This window comes from Capricornis sumatraensis, chromosome X, assembly GCF_032405125.1.
Source record: "Capricornis sumatraensis isolate serow.1 chromosome X, serow.2, whole genome shotgun sequence".
Lineage (NCBI taxonomy): Eukaryota > Metazoa > Chordata > Mammalia > Artiodactyla > Bovidae > Capricornis > Capricornis sumatraensis.
In genome coordinates, this window is record NC_091092.1 from 95,467,200 (window position 1) to 95,491,982 (window position 24,783).

The window sequence follows — 24,783 nt, forward strand, 5'->3', positions numbered from 1 at the left end:
GAAGATCCAGGTCTTCCTGTGGCTACCCAGCGTGCTTCTGACCCATTTCCCTGCCTTCCCTCACTGGGCACCAAACAACAGTTGAAAGCCAAAGATAAATCTTCCTTTGTCACTTGTCTACTCCTTTTGCCTTGAAAAGATAAAATGGACCTCCCTGTGGTGGGCACTGGAGCAGAGAAATGTCCTAGGGACTGACCCAGAGCTTTTCTGTGGTCACACAGTTCCTTAAGACCCTCAGTGCCTACCCTGTCAGTCCTGAGCTGTCAAGAGACAGGGATGAATAAATTATGTTCTCACCCCTCAGAGCCCTCTGCCCAGTGAAAAAGAACAAAATTCACCAATTATGATAACCTGATGCCTTTGTTAAGTGTCTTAAGAAAGCCCTGGTGTACATGAGTTCTTTGTTTTTCTCAGGTGATATTTCCAGGGTGGTGGTTGGCTGAAGGTAAGATTGACTATAATATCCTCCACTCCAACTTAGGAGCGTGATAGCTGGCTGAAAGAGTGGGCACCTGCGAGGCCAATTTGGGCCTGCACAAAGCGAAACAAGGGACAGAACCAGGCCATATTCCAGCCAAGATGCTTGCTCCGTAAATGACTAAGATAAGCAATGATGAAGAGGAGAAGGCATATGCTATAAAATGCTAAGTAGGAATTGAATGGAAGTGTACTGCCAGAGACTAGTCAAGGTTTTAAACTTGAGTTAGGACACTAGGGAGTTCACTTAGAGGATATCCTGAATATCTTCCTGGGTATGTGTATGTAATCATTTTTCTAGAGCTAGTTCACAGATTTAATCAGATTATTGAAGGGACCCATGAGCCCAGCAGCCCCAAAGGTTAAGATTTCCTGTGCTGTGTGGACCCAACCATCAGGCATGGGCAGAGCAGTCTGCACAGGTAAATGCACAGGTAAGTTTCCCTCCAGTGCTTTCCTCTCCTGTGAAATGCTGTCTTAGTGGCCAAAAATGTCAGAAGAGAGCCCTCAAGGAGCATCTAGGCCACATCTTTTCAAGGAATTTGCAAATATATATTCTGGGACACAGCCTCAGCATCTGCTCTGTGGGAAGATGGCTGCTACAAACCCTTGGTTCTTCAGCACTTCTCTAAAGCACCCTGGATTTTTATTGTGTATGTATTGGTATCCTATATAAAATTTCTATTTTTTCAAAATGGGCTTTGATGCTAAAAAAATGTTTGGAAATCTAGTCCCCTAATTTAGTATATTGAGACATTAATTCAGAGAAAAAGGGTAGGGGTTTGCCCAAGGACACAAGTTAACAGTTTGGTGTAGATCTGAGTTTCTGGTAATATCAGTACCACCTGGGTAATTGTTGTTTAGTTACTAAGTTGTGTCTGACTCTGTGACCCCATGGACTGCTGCACACCAAGCTTCCGTATCTCCCAGAGTTTGCTCAAACTCATGTCCATTGGGTTGGTAATGCTATCCAACCATCTCATCCTCTGTTGGCCCTTCTGTCTTCAATCTTTCCCAGTATCAAGGTCTTTTCCAATGAGTTGGCTCTTTGCATCAGGTGGCCAAAGTATTGGAGCTTCAGCTTCAGCATCAGTCCTTCCAATGAATATTCAGGTTTGATTTCCTTAATGATTGACTGGTTTGATCTCCTTGCTGTCCAGGGCCTCTCAAGAGCCTTTCCAATACCACAGTTCAAAATCACCAATTCTTTGGTGCTCAGCCTTCTTTATGGTCCAAGTCATATCCAAATATAATGGCCAGAAAAGTCATAGCTTTGACTATATAGACCTTTATCAGCAGGTTGATGTCTCTGCTTTTTTAAAATTCTGTTTATGTTTGTCATAGATTTTCTTCCAAGGAGCAAGTGTCTTAACTTAATGGCTGCATTCTTTTTTTTTTTTTTATGGGAGGAGACGCCAACGTCATGGCTAGTCTTTACTGGAAAGAAGAAATTCCGCATCATATTCTGAGTGCGTGCAACAGCTCAGTGGGCCAGCTGGTGCGGCACCAGCTTGTAATGGGTTCCACAGCTGGGGCATTGCTGGGCCTCGCCTTTGTGCAGCCAGAACCAGATGACAGTACTGTTGTCTTCTTCACCTGAGGTTGCCTTTGGGGCAAGTATATTGTACGGGTCCTGTCTCTTGCGAGCAGCCAGCATGACCTCCCTCTCTAGCCCAGTCGCCTGCTCTTTATCAGTAGGAACACCACCTCCAGACGCCATAGAGCGCACCACGGAGACTCCATTTGGACCCCGGGCCCTCAGGGCCTGGGAGGCCAAAGCTCCAGCTCCACCTGCATTCATTGTCCTCAGTGATTTTTGGAGCCCAAGAAAATAAAGTCTGTCATTGTTTCCATGGTTTGCCCATCTATGTACCATGAAGTAATGGGACCAGATGCCATGATCTTCGTTTTTTGAATGTTGAGTTTTAAGCAGGTTTTATCACTCTCCTCTTTCACATTCATCAAGAGGCTCTTTACTTCCTCTTCACTTTCTGCCATTAAGGCGGTATCTGCATATCTGAGGTTGTTGATATTCCTCCTGGCAGTCATGAATCCAGCTTGTGATTGATTCATCTAGCCTGGCATTTGGCATGATGTACTCTGCATAGAAGTTAAATAAGCAGGGTGACCATAGATAGCCGTGATGTACTTCTTTCCCAATTTGGAACAATTCTGTTGTTCCATGTCTAGTTCTAACTGTTGCTTCTTGACCTGCATATAGGTTTCTCAGGAGACAGGTTAGGTGGTCTGGTATTCCAATCGCTTTAAGAATTGTCCACAGTTTGTTGTCATCCACAGTCAAAGGCTTTAGTATAGTCAATGAAGCAGATGTTTTTCTGAAATTCTCTTGCTTTTTCTATGATCCAACAGATGTTGGCAATTTGATCTCTAGTTGCTCTACATGTTCTAAATGCTGCTCATATATCTGGAAGTTCTCAGTTCATGTAATGTTGAAGCCTAGCTTGAAGGATTTTGAGCATTACCTTGCTAGCATTTGAAATGAGCTCAGTTGTACAGTAGTTTGGACATTCTTTGGCATTGCCCTTCTTTGAGATTGGAATGAAAGCTGACCTTTTACAGTCCTGTGGCCACTGCTGAGTTTTCCACATTTGCTGACATACTGAGTGCAGCACTTTAACAGCATCATCTTTTACGGTTTGAAATAGCTCATCTGGAATTCCATCACCTCCACTAGCTTTGTTTGTAGTAATGCTTCCTAAGGCCCACTTGACTTCACACTCCAGGATGTCTAGCTCTTGGTGAGTGACCACACCATCAAGGTTATCCAGGTCATTAAGATCTTTTTTTGTACAGTTCTTATGTGTATTCTTGCCACCTCTTCTTAATGTCTTCTGCTTTTGTTAGATCCTTGCCATTTCTGTCCTTTAGTGTGCCATCTTTGCATGAAATGTTTCTTTGGTGTCTCCAGGTTTCTTAAAGAAGTCTCTAATCTTTCCCATTTTATTGTTTTCCTCTATTTCTTTGCATTGTTCATTTAAGAAGGCCTTCTTATCTCTCCTTGCTATTCTTTGGAACTCTACATGCAGTTGAATTATCTTTCCCTTTCTCCTTTGCCTTTTGAGTCTCTTCTTTTCTCAGTTATTTGTAAGGCCTCCTCAGACAACCATTTTGCCTTCTTGCATTTCTCTTTCTTTGAGATGGTTTTGGTCACTACCTCCCGTACAGTGTTACAAACCTCCATCCATAGTTCTTCAAGCACTCTATCAGATCTAATCCCTTGAATCTATTTGTCACTTCCACTGTATAATGGTAAGGGATTTGATTTAGATCATACCTGAATGGTCTATTGGTTTCTGTACTTTCTTCAATTTATGTCTGAACTTTGCAATAAGAAGTTCATAGTCTGAGCCATAGTTGATTCCACATCTCATTTTTTTCTGACTGTATAGAGCTTCTTCATCTTCGGCTGCAAAGAAATAATCAATCTGATTTCAGTATTGACCATCTGGTGATGTCCATGTGTATAGTCGTCTCTTGTGGTGTTGGAAGAAGTTGTTTGCTATGACCAGTGTGTTTTTTTGACAAAACTCTGTTAGCCTTTGTCCTGTTTCATTTTGTGCTGCAAGGCCAAACTTTCCTGTTACTCCAGGTATCTTTTGTCTTCCTACTTTGTATTCAACTCCCCTGTGATGAAAAGTATATCTTTTTTTGGTGTTAGTACTTGTTAGACATATAAATTACTGAACCTCACTCCAGATGTACTTCAGAATGGCTGACAGTGGCCAGCAATCTGGTTTAACAAGCCCTTCAGATAATTCTGAAGCACACTAAAGTCTGAGTTGCTCTGGTGTAGAGGAAGAAGCTACCCAAAAATATAGGTTCCAGGCCTTGGAAGAAAAGAGCTGTGATGAACCTAGACAGCAAATTAAAAAGCTTAGACATCACTTTGCTGACAAAGGTCCATATAGTCAAAGTTATGGTTTTTCAAGTAATCATGTATGAATGTGAGAGTTGGACCATAAAGAAGGTTGAGCACTGAAGAATTGCTGCCAACCCTTAATATTCTTTGGAAGGACTGATGCTGAATCTCCAATACTTCGGCCATCTGTTGCGAAGAGCCAACTCATTGGAAAAAACTCTGATGCTAGGAGTGATTGAGGGCTGGATGAGAAGGTGGTGACCGAGGATGAGATGGTTGCATGGCATCACTAACTTGATGGACATGGATTTGAGCAAACTCTGGGAGATACTGAAGTACAGGGAAACCAGGTGTGCTGCAGTCCATGGGGTTGCAGAGTTGGACGCGACTGAACAACAACACACTCTACCACTTAATGAGAACAACCTTGGGCAAATCATGCCACAGTTTCTTCATTTGTCGAAGAAGGATATTTACCTCATGGGCTTGTAAAGATCAAAAAGATCATAGATATGAAGTTTCTCTTAAAGCTTTCTATGTGTGATTTCTGTGGATTCATGCCAGGGTTGGTAGCCTTGAACTCAGGACTCAAGTCTTCATATAACCCAGGAAAAAGTGCTCTTCTATAGCCCTCAAAGACTGACCTAAAGATAAGAAGTAGGCTATTGAAGCCCATTTCTAAGTCCATGGAGAGTAAGAACCAAAGGTCGTCACTGGTTGTAGTCCTCCTGAAACCTGAGATTTCTGAAGCCAGGTTCATGGAAGAGCAGACACCACTGTGATAAAGGGCTCACTGCCTTGAGAGCAATGAGGCTTGGGGTTCTACTCTTGGCCCTGTTCAGCCTCAATCAAATTTCTTCAGTTCTTAGTGCCTCAGTTCTCATACCTATACCTTGATGGTGTCCATGCAGCTGAGCACTCCGCACAGTCCCCACATGACTTCTCTATGAACTATAGGGTTCTCTAGGCTGTTTTTAGCTCTAATATTCTGGCTAAGGCTCAGCAGATGATGTCTCTGTGGACCTGAGGCTATTCAGTGGGGAAATGGTGAGTCGTTTAGATAAATAAGCCTGACCCCTTATCCCTCCACCAAGTTCTAACCCACCAGTTGGAGGCCTGGTCCAGCCCAGCCCTGTTGGAAAAGCCAACTGATTTGCACTTTTAGTTGTGTTAGTATAAAAAAATTAGAGAGCATATATTTACTGTGAGGGCTTCCCCGGTGGATCAGTGGTAAAGAATCTGCTCGCAAATGCAGGAGACGCAGGTTCACTCCCTGAGTTGGGAAGATCCCCTGGAGAAGGAAATTGCACTGCACTCCAGTATTGTTGTCTGGAGAATCCCATGGACAGAGGAGCCTGGCAGGCTACAGTCCATGGGGTCACAAAATAATCAGATATGACTTAGTGACTAAATAAAAATGTTTACTGTGACAAAATTCAGATGAACTCACTTGGGGAGATCCCTCCTCTTATTGTTTATCTCAAGATGCAAATCCAAGGACAGAAATCTAAATCTTTAGGAGGTGAGTGTGTATTTGTACGTGTGGTATGGCTTTTGTTAGTGATATTTGTAAAGAGACAGAGCCATTAGTGGTTAGTAAACAAAAAGTTTATGCAGTAATTAAATGTAGTTACAGTTCATTGTTGTCAAGGATACAGCATTTTCCATCATGATTATAAGTGAAACAAAACCTCATGAAGTAGTCAGCACATTCATGCTAGTGAGATCATATTGCAAAACATTGCACATGCATTTCAGGTGCAGACAAAACTGGGAACAGGATATGTTTTCTCTCACCTCTGGTTAGCTTTGTGCACTTTGTCATTAAGACTTACATTTATGTTTGGGTCAAACAAAGAACCCAAAGATATTTTATAAAAGCTTACAGCCATTATACAGTATCATTTAATCCCACAAATGGATAAAGCAAACTTCCATAGCTCAAAGATATGCAATCCAGGACTAAAATTAGTCAATCTGCCTATGTATATAGCTAGCTGCAGTATGATAGATATGGAATATGCTGAGTCTTTTGGCATCAACTATTTAGACAAGCAAGTTCCCAAAATATACTGGTTTGATTTCCAATGAGAACTAAGTGTAGTGCCATTTTAGTTGCAGATTATGCACACCTCAGTGTCAGGCCTGAGGAAAAACCAACTAGGGGAAGGTAGAGAAGGGTTGGAAGGACACCTGAGCAGGGCTCTTTGGACAACTTGACATTACTTTCCCTGTGCAGCTCCAGACCTGGTTCCCAGAGTTAAACAAAGTGTATTGAAATTGTTGGCCCTCAAAAAGGGTGTTTATACAAAGTCCCATACTTAAAGCATACATAAAACAGTAACTGAGTGCCTCTCAAAATGAGCTCTTCTATATAAGAAGAAAACCCAGTGCCAAGAGAGAATGGATGTAAGTGTTTGAATTACTGTATAAAGATAATTTATTCTAAAATAGAAAAAATGGATTTAGAAGTATTCTCCTGGAAACTAGGAGAGAGTGTGTGTGTATATATATATATATATATCCACAGTTCATTACTTAGAAGAAAAGTTTTGTATACCATTTCCATAAGGCATGTGTCGTCCCCCCTTCCATTTCTTGCACCTTAAGAGAGCATGCAATGGCTGTGTGGTACCTTTGAAAAGGCTCCTTTTCCTTTGAGCCATCTTACAGAAATGGTGCTCTGGATTGACTATGCCACTCCAGAGTCACACTTCTTCGGGTTGAAATAAAAATAACAATAAAACAAACAACAAAATCACAAAAATAAAAAAAAAAAATCACAAAATCTATAAAATCTAAGGCCTGAACAGGCACAGACTTGCTATGAGTTCAGAAAGTCAGTGAGAGAATTAAAATTACAAAGCACCTCTTGCAAAATATACTTCTTGAAAACCACACAAAACACTGTGCAGTAACCCCTACTTAGTACTTGGAGGTAAGTATCCTGAAGAACACACACTTAGCCCCAGGATGGAAGCTTGATTTCATCATCAAGGATACCAAAGGGGTTTCAATGTTTCTTTGTATTTGCTGTTTTATAATTGCAAACAAAATGGAACAGTCAAGTGTGCAGACCTCAATATAAACAAGCTCAATTTATGCATTCTTAGTTGTACAGCTCCATTTATAGATTCTTACAGATGAACAACTAACACAATTTTGTACACAAAATCTCTTTTGCAAGGACATATTAAATTTAATAGGCTAAAGAGAAACTTATGCCATATAGTGCTTGAAACTATGCACAATATCTATTGCACATAGTAATCAAGAGGCCTTGAAAAATTGTCTTTATCTATAAACTACTGCCCTTTGTAAATAAAAGCTCCCTCATGATCCTGGGCTACTCCCTTGTGACACACAGTGCCACAAACATCATAATGAAAAGTCAGTACCAAACCTAGTTTAAGATGAGTTTTGTACATTTGTTTCTATACAGTCAGGAGAAAAAGAGATACAATTTGTATCAACAGAAGGTCATTTCTGGTTATTTGAGGCATTGCTCCTAGCTGCTTTGATTCATACACATTTTATAAGAAGAATGACAATTGTTTTTAGGAAATAAATACATATGCTGCCTTAAAAAAATATCTCCTGTGTTGGGAGGAGCTTACATTTTTTTTTTGATTGCTTAACATAAACATGTTCCAGATGAACTGTATCCAAGATTAATCTTGTGCTTCTCTGTACAGTGTGCAGCTAGTGGATACTGTGGTACCCTTGATGATTTTTGTAGGAAGGTGAACTATCTGGCACGAAGGCAGTAGAGTCATCTAAGATTGTCACATACCCTGACTTAGACATGGGACAGATTTAGAAGGTCCAAAAAGTTGAAGGTATGAAATGGTGTTTGTGTGAAACAGCAAGCACTTCGCTCTCTATGGACCTGCTGCTAAGTCGCTTCAGTCGTGTTCGACTCTGTGCAACCCCATAGACAGCAGCCCACCAGGCTCCCCTGTCCCTGGGATTCTCCAGGCAAGAACACTGGAGTGTGTTGCCATTTCCTTCTCCAATTCGTGAAAGTGAAGTCACTCAGTCCTGTCCGACTCTTCACAACCCCACGGACTGCAGCCTACCAGGCTCCTCTGTCCATGGGATTTTCCAGGCAAGAGTACTGGAGTGGGTTGCCATTGCCTTCTCCACTCTATGGACCTACCTGGCAGAAAATACTTTTACTCCTCAGTACACTGGGAGATAGAAAGATCAAAGGGTAGGAAATGAATGTGAACTGTGGTAAACTGAAAAGAAACACTGAGAGGAAGTTTTGATTAAGCAGGACAGAAACAGAAAGCAGCATGCAAGCCGTTATCAAACCACCAGAAATAACCCTGACTACAGTCTCACATTCGGAGTGTTTCACAGTAAGAAACGTTTATAGGCAGTGTCACACCTTCTCATGAAGAAACAAAAGGCCAAGACCAGGCCTTCTCAACTTTCATGAAAAAAACTACCATAGAAATTAGCAAGTTCCAGCTCAAGAAATAGTGAGCTGGTCATGGTTCAAAATGTTGCAATATACAATGGATTCAAAAAGGGGTTTATTTAGTGCAGCTGTTTAAAAAAACAAAAACAATAAACGCCTCTTCCAGAGGCATTTAGCTACAAAGGTTCCCACCCTGAGCAAGATACAAGTTGCCCATATAGTACTGTCAACTCAAAGTCCTGCCTTCCTTAGTAATCCATTTAAGAATTACCTAAGGTCAAGTGCACCCTCTGCATGCATTTGAAGTATGTAACTGAGCCAGCTATTAGCAAAGATGTAGTATCCCCTTTTGGAAGCTTTTTCCACCTAGAAAATCCCCTGATTTTGTTTCCTAAAGAAGTTCTGCTCCACCAATGATAGACCTTATTGCCCAAAGGTTAGATGGCAGGAGAAAGTGGATTACATGATGGTGCACTGTCCTTCAATGCCTTTCATCCTGTAATGTTGAATACTGCATAGATCAGAAGTCCAAAGAGCATCCATTGGACACCCCCCCCCCCCTTGAATGCAGCTTTTTATGTTTGTCATTTAATCTCTCCTGGGATTAAGGGAAGCAAATTCTGGTAGTAAATCCCTTGGTCCTGGTCCAACTCTTCTGTGCTTGTCTAGCACACGCAACTACTATGTTTGGAACTTCAGAGTATCAACTTGGAACTATCCATCACCTCTTCTGCAGAAGAAGGCATCAATCTGATCCCTAATTTACTAAGGTGAAGAGACTTAAAAGTGAAGAACTCTCAATAAATGTTGACAAGTAAGAAGTGCAAAGGAAATAGAGCCAGTTTGCTCTGGTGCCTAAGAAAGCAAGATTCAAATATTGAGATGTAGTTTCACTTTCAAAACTAGTTGAAACTATGAAATATGATGTAAAATTATCAAGTCAGATTTGTGATGTATACAGCTATAGACTAAAGACTGTGCAAAGTCTGTCTTTTTATCACCACTGTTCAAAAGGTTCTATAGAGATACACATACACACACACCTCAAACTAAATACATACAGTCATACATGCAATATAATTACTAACAATAGGTTTGAAATATAGCTCTAGAAACTTCAATGTGACCCTATATCTGAGTTAATAAAGGTATTGAATGGTCAGATATCCATGCAATAAAGTATGTCTTTACTTTTAAATAGATTTAAATATTCTTATTAAAAATCCTAAATGGACTGATCCTGATACTCTTGCTCTCTAAATTAGATATGCCATTGATACTTCATAATATAGAATGTGTGACTAAGAAAACAGTTGGTAATGGAATCCCTTGGAGCCTCTTGCATTTAGGCCTTTCCCCTGGGTTTTGTCCTCCATTACCTGCATGATGCAGTGCAAAAGGGTATAGGACTTGGAGTCAGAGGACTTGGGTGTGAGTCTTGACTTGGTCACTTGCTAGCAGTGTGACTTCAGCAAGTTACTTTTAAACTCACTGAGCTTCAGTTTCCTTGTCTAGAAAACAAGACATTAGTAAGACTTTCCTCACAGGGTTGTTATGCACTTCAATGACAAACAGTTTGTAACTTGTAAAGTGTAACACAAAACTATTAGTTACTATTCTCATAGTATTAGTGCATTATTGGTACTCATATTTATATAAAGAAATAAGTCCTATGTCATGTCAACGTGCAGCCCTAAGCTTAGAAACAATCAAGGCTGCTAGTTGCTGGGCATCTGCTGTGTGGGGATTCTTCTCCATCACTGAAAGAACAATGTTTGAAGGGAAAATATTGCAGAGGTTCTTGTAGGTCTGATACTGGTGCTCTGGGATCATTTGCTCCCTGGAATCATTGCACATTCCAATCCAAGGATTCATCCAAAGCTGCTCCATCTTTTCAGGCACACTCCGTACCATGACTGGCTCATAGCATGGTTGCATGAGGCTGTTACTCAAGGGATAGGAGTGGTAGCCATAGGAGTCAGTTGCACAGGGCAGTGGGTCCCAGCTGGCATGCTGTTCCCGACACAGAGGAGGACGTCTTTGCCTCATGGGATTGTTCTCATATAGGCGAGAATCAGAAATGCTGTCCATCCGAGTCATCACCAGGGCACGTCCTGGCTGGGGGGTTGCCCCAGGATGGATATTGGGAGGCATGGGATAGTCTCCAGGACAGCTGGAGCGTGCTCCAGTTGTTGGGTGCTGGGCATGCAGAACTAAGTGGGAGACTGATTGCTTGTGGGGGGCTTGCTTAGAGTCTTCTGGGCCATAGCTCTGCACTCGCGTTAAGGCTTCATGGTAACCATGAGGAAAAGGCTGAAGATGGTTCTGAGATGCTGAGCGATGCAGCTTCAAACTGCCTTCAGGATGAGTATCAGCTACAGCCAAGTACAGGTTGTTGTAAGAGGAATAGTTGTCGTTCCTGGTATGGCTCATACGATTGTCAGGACAGAGGTTGGGATTCCGGGCATACAACCCCCGGTCTGCTTCAGCCATGTAGTACTCTCGATTATGCATGCTGTTGATGTTCAGTTTGGAGAAGTCGCCTAACACTGAATAGTAGCTGTGGTCCCCTAAGGGCTCAAACTTTGGGTATTGCTCAGCATAGCTAATAGGGGTCCCGTGGCTATTGGTAACCAGGATGGGTGGGTACTGCATGCTGGTCATGTGCTCCAAAGAGGACTTCTGGTGGGAGAAATGAGAGGATCCTGGTACTGGGCTGCTGGCTGAACGGGTATTGAGGGCACCCACTGCATGGCTTTTGGGGGGTGGGATTGTGGGGACACTTAAAGCAGTCACAAGTGAGGGGACAGAGCTGGCCTCAGGCTTACGGGCAATGGACAGCCATTCCTCAGGCTCCACAGCCACGGACCGGATGCTGGGGTCCGATTGACGCTTGGGGGTCACGCGTTTGACTTCTGAGGTTATATCACCTTTGGCACTAGACAGCCCTGTGCCACACTTGGCCAGGGTGCCTTCACTCATGGTTTTTATTGTGGACAGTTTGGCACTGATGCGGAGCTCATCAGCCACCGAACGCTGCGGTTGGTTGGCCCGCTCCGGATGGTAGTATTTGCACTTGTGGCCGTAGGTGCATTTTTTGCCTGAAAAATAATGCCCTGGGGTAAGACTCTCTCTCACAGTGGTGCAACTCTCTGTGCCAGAGGCTGTTTTAACAATCTGGTCACTCAGGTTAGAGTTTTACTTTATTAACTGTTCTTAAAGACGGGAGACAGACAACACCATGGTGGCATCACACACTGTGAGTGGAGAGGAACGAAGTGGAAACCTAGGGAGGAAACTGCAGTGTGAAAGGTAAGAGTGGTCAATGAACAGTCTTCATTTTCCTGAAATTCACAACTTTGTCTAGGCATAACCTGCATGCTGAGGCATAGAGCAGTAGCAGGCAGGGTGGTTCAGTGCAAAGAGCATTGGCCTGGAGGCTGGTCAGATCTGAGCTTTAATTCCAGCTATGTCACTTACTAGCCATGTGAACTTGGTAAGTGATTTTTAATTTCTGTGCCTCATTTTCCTATTCTGTAAACAAGGTTCATAATAATGTCTTTATTTTAAGGTCATTGTGAGGATTAAATGAAGATAGTGAACATGAAATATTCTATGATATGAATAAATGATAGTTGAGAACAAACACCTAGGTGTCTTATAAATAAATGATTATTCAAAAACAGTGAACATTCAAATTTGCCTCAGACCAGGCAGCACATATCTTACTGTTAGGCTCACAAACTTTGTGTCACAGGGACTTACATAAGATCATGAAAGCACTCTAGAAAGCTATATTTATTTATTTATTTTATTTTGAATTAATTAATTTATTTTAATTGGAAGCTAATTACTTTACAATATTGTAGTGGTTTTTGCCATACATTGACATGAATCAGCCATGGGTGTAGAAAACTATATTTAAAATAGGAAATGAAGATAAAGTTTGGAAGCAAACTGGAAAATGCAGATTGGAAGAAAAGGGTAATATTGAAAGAGGGCACAGTCACCTGCCTGAAAGACACATCCTTCTTGGGGCCAAATGCAGTTTGTCATTGCCCTTTCTTCTTCCACAGATCAAGTAAGTTTCTGCACTTCCCTGCCCCCAACAACACTACTCAGGACAGAGACAGTTAGAAGACAAAAATCATTTTAACTAGTGACAATTATCCTTTCCTTCAATTCTAGTTACCTGTTTCTCAGGAAATTTCTAGGATGGTTCTTTAAATGCCTAATTGAAAATATATGAATACACAGACTTTAACTCACAGAGTGGACAAGCCAGGATTTTCCCTTTGAAAGGGAAACCTTGAAGAGAAAAGTATTCACAGACTTCTTCAGTTTTGCATATAGGTACTCACCATAAGGACATGGTTGCTTCTTGTGTTCAGGAACAACGGGTCTCTTTCTTAAGAAGTTTTCAAGGCTTGGGCCATGACGTCCTAAAGGATCATCTGGAGGCATAAACCTGAAAGCAAGCAAGCAAAAGGTAAACTATCCCTTATCAGGAGTTCAGGCCTTCATTACATGTTGCTTATACTATTGTCATAGCCTTCTAATAGCCCTTTGTGCTTCAAGTTTATCTTCTGCTAAGTCAGCAGTTCTTCCCTCTGTTTCCACTTGAACACAAGAAAGGAATGATTTTTCCCATACATCATTCTTCTGTGGATTATAAGTTCCAACCACACTGACATGTCTGCCGGTTCCCCCAAAGTGCAACCCATTTTCACATCTTTATAGCTTTATTCATGATGTTCTCTTTACCTATAATTCCCAGAAGCCCTCTTTCCTCTGTCTCTAAACTTCATCTCAAATGTTATTTCCTCTGTGAGACTTTTTCATATCATTTCACATAGACAAAGCAATTTAAAAAATTCTAACCATAGAGTTTATCCCAATACTTTGTGGGAATCTCTTCTCTAAGTACACTTTGAGCTTCTTAAGGGTGAGTCTTGTTATTTATTCAGCTTTTTATTCCCATGGCAACCAGCATAATGCACAATATACAGTAAGTGTTCAGTAAATGTTTATTGAAATGAAATTAAATCTGTCCTTAGTGGTAATTTGGATTTCGGCTATTCAGAACCTATAGGAAAGAAACGTACTTGTCATTCACAAAAGAATACATCAGCAAGCGCTCCTCTATAAACTTCTTCCATTCTGGCTTTTCGACTTGAAGGTCTCGGTAGTTATCATTGGATACAATGATGCCATCAGAATCAAAAGCCAGTTTGACTATGAACCGGTCATCATAGCAAACAACTCTTCTGCCCTGGACCCTTCGGGATGGTGTGAAAACAAGAATCTTTTCCTTTTCCAGTTTACGTAGGATATCTTGATCTGTTGAAATATGGATTATATGCCACAGAATATAAATCATCTTTGGAAATCAGCATTATACCCATATTAAAAAATATAAAAGTTGATACTAGCTTAATATATTATTTGCTTTTAGAGAAAATCCAGCCACTATTCCTGGCTATGGCACCATTTTGGACTGTGATTTTAGCCAAGTTGCTTTCCCCTTTCCCCTCCAGTTTTCTTTCAGATAAAACAAAGGAAATAGATTAAATTACATCTAAGTTTTTTAAAACTAGCATGAACAGTTAAGAAATAACATTGATATCCTAACATTTTTGAGGCTTATTTTGCCCTTTGGCTGCAGCACCAGGTTTTGGTTGCTGAAGAAACCAGGGAAGTATGATGAGAATATGTCTGGCAGGAGGAAAACAATGTATCTTTCTTAGGGACAAATATTTTTGCCTTCTGCATGAAGGAAAGCCATGACTAAGGAAAAATATTAAGTGGTAGCATATGAGTACTGACCCCCTTTACTTTTAGCCTCTTTAATAATAAAGAAAGAAGTTTGAGTAGGGCCAGGATCCACTCTTGGAGAAGGCAATGGCAACCCACTCCAGTACTCTTGCCTGGAAAGTCCCATGGATGGAGGAGCCTGGTGGGCGGCAGTCCATGGGGTCGTTGAGAGTCGGACATGACTGAGCGACTTCACTTTCACTTTTCACTTTCATGCATTGGAGAAGGAAATGGCAACCCACTCCAGTGTTCTTGCCTGAAGAATCCCAGGGACGGTGGAGCCTGGTGGGCTGCCGTCTATGGGGTTGCACAGAGTTGGACACAACTGAATTGACTTAGCTGCAGCTTAGCAGCAGGATCCACTCTCAGACTGAAACTGGGAGCCTGTTCAGCAGTTGGCAGACAACCCCATGACACTGAACCTTCTCATTTTGTTAATAAGGCAAGACCTGATACTCAGAGAATTGGGGTATTGATGCTCTCAAATGCTGTTAAGAGCTAGCTTTATATACTATTATAAGTGAATGTAGTGATCCTCCTGCCAATAGGGCCACATCATAACTTTTGTGGACTTTAGGCACTTTTGCCTTCATGGGTCTTTTCTTCCATAAAGAAATGTTAGGTTTATACGTTACAACTATGTTGGTATAAACACAAATAATCCAGTTAGGTACATTATTATATATTTATTGCTATATTCAATTTTCCCCTCTGATGTTAAAAAGCTAATAAAATTAAACCATTTACACGGGATCCTATAAGTATATATTATGAACCCTAGGCACTCGGCCTACTGTGCTTCACGGATAAATTAGCTTTGAATGCCGTGGTATTTTTCTCTTTTTCTATTCTAACCCCTAATTTGCAAATCCCACAATAACTTATCTGCTACAGGATGAGATCCATTGTCTATGGTGGTTTCTTTAGTATTTTGGAAAACTCAAGTCATGTTCATAATCAAATTCATCCCCCTTTTTGTCTGAAACTTATGGTCAAATAGAAACAAACACTCTTTTTTTCAACTATGTGCTTTATTTTTTGCTTGAAATTCAAGTCTCTATTTAACTGCTCTGTGCTACAGTACAACAGATTATTTGGATCAGGAGAAATCTGCCTTAAAATACACTTAATAAAAAAAACACATTTTAAGTGTACTCAATAGATTTAGAAAAGTACTTATCTAATTTAGGAGCATTGGACTCTCACCAAACTATCTTGCCAGCTTTGCTTCTGGATGAGAAGAAATGTCTTAATTGAATTAGTACCTGTAATTGGTGCATCAGGGCGGGATTGCTCCTTTCTCCATGCAGGCACAAATACAGTAATATCTTTATGGCCTTTATCTAGGAACCAATCCACAGCAAGTTGTATTCCTCTGCAGGAGAACTCTTCTTTATTCCCATGGCTTCAGGAAGATAGGGAATGAGAGTAGAGAGGATTGATAACAAGTAACAAAGAAATGCTCCAAATAGGCTTTTTCGTAGTGTGAAGACATTAACAACAGATATATTACTTTTTGAGGATGCCAAAAATGTATTTTTAAGAGAATAAATAAAATTCTTTTAAAAATTCCATTATTACAAATATTGCCATTTTCATTACACATTCATTCAAGACCACAGATAGTTAATAACAACTCTCAAATTATAGCAGCCCTAGTGGCTATTTCCTATCATTATTTCTATTTTCTCTCATCTCTTTCTGTTTCTATTACCATTTCTTTTTCAAAGATTCCTGTATTTATCAGATGAAAAAAGAAGTGTCACCAGAGGTTTGGATAAAGTTTATAGAGAATTAGTTGGAAATGAATTTTAAGTATATAAAGTAAGCTTAAAAAATAACACTGATAGCAACAAAAGATACACTGAAATGCTGACTGAAAATAGTTATCACAATTAATTAAATATGATTTGCCAACAAAAATTACAGTCTTGAAAATTTTAAGATGTGGGAAGTGCTCACAATATAATGGTAAAACAGAAAAGAAAGGCTTTGGACTACATATAATGTAATCCAAATTTTATAGAAGAAAGTCTATGTACAGTATCTCCTTTATTTGGTTTCATGATACACATTTTCATTTAATGATTGTTCAAAGACATTAAATGGAAAACTCCAGAAATAAGCAATTCATAAGTTTTAAACTATGCACCATTCTGAGTAGAGTTATGAAATCTGGTGCCATCCCATTCCATCCTGCCTGAGATGAATCATCTCTTTGTCCAGCATACCCCACCCATAAGTCACTTAGTAGGATCTCTTGTTATCAGGTTGACTGTTTCAGTATCACAGGGCTTGAGTTCAAGTAACTCGTTTTACTTAATAATGGTTCCAAAGCACAAAAATAGTGGTGCTGGCAATTTGGATATGCTGAAAACACGGTAAAGTGAAAAGGTGAAAGTTCTTAATTAAAGAAAGAAAAAAGCTCATATGCTGAGGTTGCTAAGATTCATTCAAGGCAGGAGAAGGAGGCAACAGATTAGATAGTTAGATGGCATCATCAATTCAATGAACATGAATTTGATCAAACTCCAGGAGATAGTGAAGGGTAGGGAAGCCTGAAGTGCTGCAGTCCATTGGGTCATAAACAGTTGGACATGACTGAGGGACTGAGCAACAACAATGACAACAACAAAAACAACAAATAATTGCTTGAAGCTATAATCAGAACTAAAAAACGCTACTAGCACTGACTCTACCTCTCTTTCTGCTCTTCCCATATATCCTGTTCTATTTGAACTGCCTGGACCAGACAGTTTTTTTTTCTTCCAACTCTTCTCCCTCCTGCTGCTTTCCTTTTCCCAGGAAAGGAAGATTAAAAAAATCAGAAATGATTATAGCTCCCTTAAGGAGAAATCTATTACAGGGAGAAATGAATTGTTCTTGTTGCTTTCCTATACATCCAGGATGCAAACAGAACTTAGAGCCTTGGCTAAGAAATTTCCCAGTCCAACTCAGAATGCATTGGGATTTGCTAAAAACTTTGGATTAACCATCTGGACTTAAGAGCCCAGGTTTCAGATCCATATCAACTAATACAGCTGTTAGTTTCTGAAAGCAAAGCAAGGGAATGAATAAAGAAAGCAGGATGGAAATGACCCTTAGTGGGATTTTGGTCACATAGTCCAGAGGCTTGTACTGAAGGAATTAACTTAGAAATTACTCAGACCTATCCCAGAGCTTTCTTCAAAAATCATAAAGTGGACATAGGTTCAACAATGCTAGTGAAGATAGAATGAATCAATCCAGACTAATATGGGAGACTGAGAATTTAAGCAATATTTGGACTTGACACCTGAATCATTCTCTAACCACCAAAATGATCCTTTGCTTAACTCTGCCTTTCAGGAAGGCTTAGATGAGAATTTGTCTACTCTAGTCAAAAAGACAGTCCAGGTTGGTCTGAGTTACACACAAAACATCCTTGTTATATTGGCTAACCAACTTTTCAAAACCATTAAAAGGAAAGAAAAGGAAGTATCTATGAAAATTATTAACCTTCATTTGCACCAAGTTAAGTACATAATGCCAGTTTAAGGTTAACCAGCCCCCAACAAGTTTAATTCCCAAACAGTAGAGAAAGTTTCAAGAAAAAGAAATCTCTTTAAAATTCTTGCCCAGAGGGAATAATTCCTACTAAGAGAAATAGATTTCCCCTCCCTATACCTCTAGACCAGAGCTCTCTGGACAACTTATCTAGACCATCTCTACTTCCTAAAACTGAGCGGGGGGATAAAGGGAATGAAGCCTTTTAAATTTGTCTTATTCCAATTTGTGTTTACAATTAGTGAGTTTTATATTATAATATCTGATACATGACTACGTTTAAAAAATGAAGCTAGATCTCACATTGTGTCTGTCTGGATATGTGTATGTCTCAGCATGTGTCTTTGTCTTTGGCTAATATTGCTGAGGTTAATTTGCAAATGAATTCTAATCTAATTGGCCTAAAGAAAAGTAAGTGTTTACAAATCAAACAATTCTAAATACAATAAAAAATTAACCTAAATGTATCTCAGGTTCACATGAACTGAGAAATATTCAGTATAAAATACTTGGTATTAATATTTGTTTGTTCATCTAATTAATGTAGACATGTCTGAGTCATTAATATCAAACATAGCATTTTCATTTTGCCTAGGTTTAATATGTTATATCTGTTACAAGTTTGTCAGCAAGGAAATTAACTTGAGTGAGGAAACTTTTAAGAAAAGAAAATGTAAATGAGATAGGAGTTTTTAAATAAATTCTATTAAGAATAAAATATACTTTAGGAATGTCTAAAATAGTCTTTCCAGATTTGGATAACTCTAATTTCTAGGTTTGTGCTAAACTAAGTGATGGAAGTTTGTTGAATAGCTAGGTCATTCCCAAATAAAATAAGATTCCAAAACATTAGTTACTGAACACTAACTTCCTCTTACAGAGAAACTAGAGATTTTGGAATATTAAAGAATAATGTTTGGTGCCATCTTGAGATATTCTCTATAAGAAAGTAAATGTTTTTAGAAAGAAATTATCATTGGTATTTACATTCACCAATCTACCAGATGCTAATACAAAGGAGAGTTCATGGTTGCTTAAGGAAAGTAGGATGTGTGTTTTCAGTAAAGAAGGCATAAGGAATGAAATTGCATTTTGTTAAGGGAAAAGGCATCAGAGGGGAGGCATACAAACCATAATCACAGAAAACTAGTCAATCTAATCACACGGACCAGAGCCTTGTCTAACTCAATGAAACTAAGCCATGCTGTGTGGGGCCACCCAAGATGGGCAGGTCATGCTGGAGAGGTCTGACACAATGTGGTCCACTGGAGAAGGGAATGGTAAACCACTTCAGTATTCTTGCCTTGAGAACCCCATGGGCAGTATGAAAAGGCAAAATGATAGGATACTGAAAGAGAAACTCCCCAGGTCAGTAGGTGCCTAGTATGCTACTGGAGATCAGTGGAGAAATAACTCCAGAAAGAATGAAGGGATGGAGCCAAAGCATAAACAATACCCAGTTGTGGATGTGACTAGTGATAGTAGCAGGGTCTGATGCTGTAAAGAGCAACATTGCATAGGAACCTGGAATGTCAGGTCCATGAATCAAGGAAAATTGGAAGTGATCAAACAGGAGACGGCAAGAGTGAATGTTGATATTCTAGGAATCAGTGAACTAAAATGGACTGGAAGGGGCGAATTTAACTCAGATGACCATTATATCCACTACTGTGGGCAGGAATCCCTTAGAAGAAATGAAGTAACCATCATGGTCAACAAAAGAGTCCAAAATGCAATACTTGGATGCAATTTTAAAAACGACAGAATGATCTCTGTTCATTTCATTTCCATCCAACATCACAGTAATCCAAGTCTATGCCCCAACCAGTAACACTTAAGAAGCTGAAGTTGAATGGTTCTATGAAGACCTACAAGACCTTTTAAAACTAACACCCCAAAAATATGCCCTTTTCATTATAGGGGACTGGAATGCAAAAGTAAGACATCAAGAAACACCTGGAGTAACAGGCAAATTTGGCCTTGGAATGCAGAATGAAATAGGGCAAAAGCTAATAGAGTTTTGCCAAGAGAACACACTGGTCAAAGCAAACACCCTCTTCTAACAACACAAAAGAAGACTCTACACGTGGACATCACCAGATGGTGAACACTGAAATCAGACTGATTATTTTCTTTGCAGCCAAAGATAAAGAAGCTCTATACAGTCAGCAAAAACAAGACTGGGAGCTGACTGTGGCTCAGATCATGAACTCCTTATTGCCAAATTCAGACTTAAATTGAAGAAAGTAGGGAAAACCACCAGACCATTCAGGTATGACCTAAATCAAATTCCTTATAATTATACAGTGGAAGTTAGAAATAGATTTAAGGGACTAGATCTGATAGATAAAGTACATGATGAACTATGGAACAAGGTTCATGACATTGTACAGGAGACAGTGATCAAGACCATCCCCAAGAAAAAAACATGCAAAAAAGATAAATGGCTGCCTGAGGAGGCCTTACAAATAGCTGTGAAAAGAAGAGAGGCGAAAAGCAAAGAAGGAAAGGAAAGATATAAGCATCTGAATGCAGACTTCCAAAGAATAGCAAGGAGAGATAAGAAAGCCTTCCTCAGTGATCAATGCAAAGAAATAAAGGAAAACTACAGAATGGGAAAGACGAGAGATCGCTTCAAGAAAATTAGAGATACCAAAGGAACATTTTATGCAAAGATGGGCACAATAAAGGACAGAAATGGCACGGACCTAACAGAAGCAGAAGATATTAAGAAGAGGTAGCAAGAATACATAGAAGAACTGTACAAAAAAGATCTTCATGACCAAGATAATCACAATGCTGTGATCACTCACCTAGACCTAGACCTCCTGGAATGTGAAGTCAAGTGGGCCTTAGAATGCATCACTACGAACAAAGCTGTTGGAGATGCTGGAATTCCAGTTGAGTTGTTTCAAATCCTGGAAGATGATGCTGTGAAAGTGCTGCACTCAATATGCCAGCAAACTTTGAAAACTCAGCAGTGGCCACAAGGCTGGAAAAGGTCAGTTTTCATTCCAATCCTAAAGAAAAGCAATGCCAAAGACTGCTCAAACTACTGCACAATTGCACTCATCTCACACGCTAGTAAAGTAATGCTCAAAATTCTCCAAGCCAGGCTTCAGCAATACGTGAACCTCGAACTTCCAGATGTTCAAAAGGCAGAGGAACCAGAGATCAAATTGCCAACATCCGCTGGATCTCGAAAAAGAAAGAGAGTTCCAGAAAAATATCTTTCTGCTTTATTGACTATGCCAAAGCCTTTGACTGTGTAGATCACAATAAACTGTGGAAAATTCTGAAAGAGATGGGAATACCAGACCACCTGACCTACCTTTTGAGAAATCTGTATGCAGGTCAGGAAGCAACAGTTAGAACTGGACATGGAACAACAGACTGGTTCCAAATAGGAAATGGAGTATGTCAAGGCTGTATATTGTCACCCTGCTTATTGAACTTATATGCAGAGTGCATCATGAGAAATGCTGGACTGGAAGAAACATAAGCTGGAATCAAGATTGCTGGGAGAAATATCAATAACCTCAGATATGCAGATGAGACACTACCCTTATGGCAGAAAGTGAAGAGGAGCTAAAAAGCCTCTTGATGAAAATGAAAGAGGAGAGTGAGAAAGTTGGCTTAAAGCTCAACATTCAGAAAACTAAGATCATGGCATCTGTTCCCATCACTTCATGGGAAATAGATGGGGAAACGGTGGAAACAGTGTCAGACTTTATTTTGGGGGCTTGAAAATCATTGTAGATGGTGACTGCAGCCATGAAATTAAAAGACGCTTACTCCTTGGAAGGAAAGTTATGACCAACTTAGACAGTATATTCAAAAGCAGAGACATTTCTTTGCCAACAAAGGTCCATCTAGTCAAGGCTATGGTTTTTCCAGTGGTCACGTATGGATGTGGGAGTAGGACTGTGAAGGAAGCTGAGCGCCAAAGAATTGATGATTTTATACTGTGGTGTTCGAGAAGACTCTTGAGAGTCCCTTGGACTGCAAGGAGATCCAATCAGTCCATTCTAAAGATCAGTCCTGGGTGTTCTTTGGAAGGACTGATGCTAAAGGCGAAACTCCAATACTCTGGCCACCTCATGCGAAGAGTTGACTCATTGGTAAACACCCTGATGCTGGGAGGGATTGGGGGCAGGAGGAGAAGGGGACAACAGAGGATGAGATGGCTGGATGGCATCACCGACTCGATGCACATGAGTTTGGGTGAACTCCAGGAGTTGGTGATGGACAGGGAGTCCTGGCGTGCTGCAATTCATGGGGTCACAAAGAGTCGGACACGACTGAGTGACTGAACTGAACTGAAGGGAAAATGAATTAGGTCTGACTTACAGGTGTTATTCTGAATGGGAAAATAAAATTATGAATACAGAAAGTGTAACAAAGTTTGTGGAAAGTGGACCATGAGAAAAGAGTTTTGTGCGTGGTCAAGACTGACTCAGTTTAAAATCAATTTAATTAAGTAAACGAATTTAAAAGTAAGTTTCTCTAAAACTTGAATTTGGCTTTTTTGTTGATTAAGAGGATAAGCTTTCTTCAGATATTGAAGTGCATTTGGGAAAAGATTGTTAACTTTCTTTACCTCATAAATGATCTGTTCTGTATTTGCCTTTAAAGTCTTTTTACTTTGGCCAAGTGAATAAGTATTGTTTCATAGTGACCTGTAATCCTATTTGAGTATTTTAAACCCTTTTGATATTTATGGAGAAACCTTCCTACATAAAATTCAAATGAAACAATTTTGACCTCTAGCTAACTTTGGGATGCTTCAACGACCCCTGAAACATCCCAAGGAGAGATATTCAGCTAATTAGGTCCATTGGACATGTTGGATTACATGGGACAGATTATCAGATGAGTAATAAATCTCCTTAGGTTATGTTGTGTGGTAAATATTACTAATATAGATATCCTAGAAATTACATGGAGTTCCTAAAATTCTGATATGTCCTGGGAAAATGTTATCAGCCATAATTCTAGATACCATCTTAATGTGTTGTCATAGCAGTAACCAAATTTTGTTAATGCATTGTAATAAGATTTTAAACATTTCTTCTTAAGTCTTTTGTCATAGACAGTTATGGTTTTATTTTTCTGCTTTTGCAAAAATGTTTCCTCTTCAAGAAGATTTATAGAAAAGACTTTTGGGTTTCTGACTTTCAGACCATAATTCTGTACTGGGAAAGAAGTTAAAAGATTCTATTGGGAAGCCTGATTGCTTCTTAGAAGATTAACAAAAGGACTCAATTAATGGGTGAATATGCTTATAACTTTTATGGTTTCTAGCTGAAAAATTACTGATTTGAATCTGTCTTTTCCAAATGTAAGGAATCCCTTCCCCTCTAGTTATGATTTAGAGTAATTTAGTGAAATTATACTTTTGTAAGCAAAATTAAAACACTCGCCTTTTCTATTAGACCCCTCCAGAAATTGGAAACTCTTAGGTTTCCAGTAGCTTTATCAGATAAGCCAGGAAGGCTCTCTCAATAACAGGTACAGAAATCTCAAGGAATTTTGGAGAACTTGAGAAGGGAGAAATTCACCTAGATCTGCTAGGCGAAATCTGTGATGTGCCTTTGGTGTGAGTTTCCTAACCTTGAGATGTTTTTTAGAAGTTCAGTTTGAGACTCTTTATAAAAGTTTCAGCAAAACAAATAAAGTCTAGGATCAATTATGTTTATGTAAGTCATCAAGCCAAATTTCTTGAAACCAGACTTATTTTTCAAACAAACTAGTTTAGTTTGGTTATATTTGGTAAAACTGAGGGTAATTTTGGGGAGAAAAAGATGTTTAAATGAATGTTAAATGCTTTTGGTAAAGGAGGGCTGTATCTACTAACACTCACTTCCTGGATAGTTCTTTGCTGTTATGCTACATAAATGTAAAATTTAATTGAATTGTTAAAGGACACTCTTAAGTTTTTGTTTGTTTGTTTGTTTGTTTGTTTTTTTCCTGAAGCTTAGCTCAGTTATCTTTGGATGAAGATCAGATGCGCCATGATCTGAAACAAGGAAATTGTGTATTATATACTAGAAAAGACATAATTTAAAGGGCTGTCTCCAACCTGGATGGAAGGACCTTTTTATCAAGTACTCTTAACTAGCTCAAGCTCAGGGAAATTGACTCTTTGATTAATTTCCAATTTCAAAGGCTCCTACACTGAAAGGACTGCTGATTTCAAACTCACTTTACAATGACACTCAAATAGAAGAGGAGCTACATTCACACCAGGACAAGAAGAAGACATCAGAAGTAGACAGCATGCCAAGGATGCTGGATCTGAGTCATATGATTATTTATAACATTTTCTTCACTTCTTGGACTTTTGCATATAAATCAAATGTTTTCTATCATGGATACAATCTTATGCTAATTTTAAAAGATCAGTCCAATTGTTGGGTTTGTTGCCAATTATCTATGTCTAATACTTCTAAATTATCTTAATGTATTTCTCCACCCCAAGTCTCTAATTGTATGACCCTTAGGAAGTTTATTTTAGAAGAAGGATAATTCAGTCCTGTTCTGCCTGCTCATGATACTGCTAGATGGATCTGGCCAATTAATAATACCTTTTCTGACCCTGGCCATAGATTTAAATGTTATTTTAAGGTCACTCAAGCTC

At 39.5% G+C, this 24,783-nt stretch overlaps 1 protein-coding gene and 1 pseudogene across 1 annotated transcript in view; both read right to left on the minus strand.

Moving 5' to 3' along the window:
* Positions 1-1,957: 1,957 nt before the first annotated feature.
* On the minus strand, positions 1,958-2,278 carry LOC138071812 (cytochrome c oxidase subunit 5B, mitochondrial pseudogene; annotated as a pseudogene).
* An 8,185-nt stretch (positions 2,279-10,463) lies between these two features.
* The window catches only part of ZC3H12B (zinc finger CCCH-type containing 12B), a 46,239-nt gene continuing 31,919 nt past the window's right edge, over positions 10,464-24,783 (minus strand). Inside the window, exons 2-5 of the mRNA XM_068962995.1 lie at positions 15,863-16,002; positions 13,889-14,123; positions 13,145-13,251; positions 10,464-11,884 (exon numbers count right to left, since the gene is read on the minus strand). Of these exons, the coding sequence (XP_068819096.1) occupies positions 10,464-11,884; positions 13,145-13,251; positions 13,889-14,123; positions 15,863-16,002 (1,903 nt within the window). The remainder of the gene's footprint in view (positions 11,885-13,144; positions 13,252-13,888; positions 14,124-15,862; positions 16,003-24,783) is intronic.